At 43.9% G+C, this 2,265-nt stretch overlaps 1 protein-coding gene across 1 annotated transcript in view; it reads right to left on the bottom strand.

Moving 5' to 3' along the window:
• Positions 1 to 946, bottom strand: part of CD9 (CD9 molecule) — a 22,877-nt gene extending 21,931 nt beyond the window's left edge. Inside the window, exon 1 of the mRNA XM_009324366.1 lies at positions 830 to 946. Within this exon, the coding sequence (XP_009322641.1) occupies positions 830 to 946 (117 nt within the window). The remainder of the gene's footprint in view (positions 1 to 829) is intronic.
• Between the last annotated feature and the right edge of the window lie 1,319 nt (positions 947 to 2,265).

Genomic DNA, 2,265 nt, shown 5'->3' with positions numbered 1-2,265 from the left:
TGTGTGTGTCTTCCGCCCACGGCCCCGCGCGTCCCGGGCACGGGCCTCGCTCTCGGAGCGGGGATGCTGCGTCCCCGCGCCCGGCTGCCGCCGTCCGGGGGAAGTAATTCGGGGCTGTAACAGCGTAACGTGCACAAAAACGGACAGATCGCTGCTGCGGGCGGCCGACGCTTTGCCTGCTCTTGCACGGGTTTAGTTTAACTTCCACGCATCAGTCTAGCTTAAACGGGTATTTTCCCCTACAGGGTAAACTCACAGCGTCGTTTAACCGCTTTAATCTTTCAACGGTGTCTGAACAAAGTTATAAGCATGCAGTTTAGAAAAATCAGGTGGGGTAAGTTTCAGCCCGCCGGCTGATCCACGGTACCTGGTTGTGCACATGCCCTTAGGTCACCCCAGTTGTGAGACAAAACATGTTAAATTTCAGTGAAGAATTTCCCTTTGATTTTCATGGGAAGTTCAGCACTCGACTTCTGAGTCTGTTAGCTCAGGAATGAAAACTGAGGGCTTGCACCTTAATTTATCTTTAATACAGCGTGACTAGAAATTCAGCAGTCATTGAGAGTCAAAAAAACCCCGAGCAGAACAGAAAGAACAGAAAAGACTCACTGAAAGGCAAATAAAAACATGTTGGAGTTATTGTTGCCAAAATAAATGGTAAGACAGAGCACATTCCAGAGCTAATAGAGTGGAGGAGACGTTGAATTGGGCAGCTGTTTCGCAGAGCAGGTTGCAAAACATTAATACATTTCCATTAGAGAGCGAGGCGGAAAAATAAGGAGCTAGGAAAAATTCGGAGACAATTGTGAGTGCACCAGCGCAGCCAAACCGAGAGGCCTCTGCTGCTGCTGCTGCGCCGCAGGTCGAAACGGAAAAGGGGAGTTTGGGAAGGGTGGCTGGCTGTTGCGCTGCTGTTCGTGAATCGTGCCTGGCTGTAGCCAAGCATCCAAGCGGCCTGATGGTCTGGGTGTCCGAAAGCAGAAGAGTGGGGAGCCGCGGCGTGTTAAACGATGCCATGGGAAGTTTTCTGCTGCTCTTGGTTTGGGGTCTCTGAATGGGCTGGTAGTAGATGAGCCTGACTCCGGAGAGGAGGGCGAACGGCGCTTAACGCGAGGCAAACTCTACCTGAAGCATTTTGGTTTGTTATATCAGTCAGCAAAGGGAACCGCAGGGATGGAGGCTGGCCACAACAATATCGATCCAGCAAGGCTGAAATTAGTAAATGCAGGTGACTAAAACTCTTGTGGTAACTGTAAACTGAGCAAGTGAAAGTACTGTGTCTCACTCTTGAGCTGGGACTGATTTTCTGTATTACAGCTTTTGGGGGTTTTTTTTTGTAACTTTGCCATTAAGAATTTATGCCTTTTAGTTAATATCAGTAATATGGCTTTCCTTAACTTTCTAAAGTTAAGGAAAACTTTGGATAAAACAAAAAACAAAAAACCCACCATGATATTATTAAGCTTTTCATGCTTATACTGTGTTAAAGCATCTCCCATTAAAATTCATGGGCAGTAGCCTTCTGATCAGAGGCAAGAAATGGACCTGTTGGATCAAAACCTCCTGTGAGTTTGTCCTCATTTAAAACTAAACTCTCCCCATTCATCCAGTGAATTAATTTATGAAGAAGTGAAACCAATTTGTGCGTTTTTACTATTCTCAGGAATATGGAATGAAAATAGTTAGAATTTGTGCTTATGTGGCTTTTTTTCTTTCCATATGAAGGGTCTGGAGAGGACATTCATGTTTCAGTCTTCAAGAGTCTGATCGTCTGGTAGATGCGTCTCTGAACATACCTGAACTTCTCTGACTATTGGAATGAGATAGTAATCAGCTGAATTTCTGCGTAATAGAAATCACTAATGGAAATTCATGACCCTTGTAGAAGTCAGTTCAGAATGATTTATTATTTTAAAACCTTGTATTTACGTGGGATAATAGGCCAAAATATTTTGCTTGAAATATATATTATCTGCACTTAAAATTGTACTGGATGGTTAAAGTGTTATTTTGTCCTACTGCAACAGAGAAGCACAAACTCAGGATATTGCTGATAAGAAGAAATCTGAGTTTACCAGAAGCCTCTTAAAATTACCTTTCTAATAATCTAGACGTGACACTAACTTAGTTTTCATACCCAGATAACCTGAATTATTTTCTCCTTTTTTAATGTGAAACTAGATGTCTTGTTCGGGCCAATAGTGAAGAGGAGAAGTGTTTGCTTCTCACCGGGAAGGGTTTTCCCCTCAGACTGCACTATCCAAA

Source organism: Pygoscelis adeliae, unplaced genomic scaffold, assembly GCF_000699105.1.
Source record: "Pygoscelis adeliae isolate BGI_AS28 unplaced genomic scaffold, ASM69910v1 Scaffold65, whole genome shotgun sequence".
In the NCBI taxonomy this organism is placed as follows: Eukaryota; Metazoa; Chordata; class Aves; order Sphenisciformes; family Spheniscidae; genus Pygoscelis; species Pygoscelis adeliae.
This window is presented reverse-complemented; position numbering and strand designations above follow the sequence as displayed.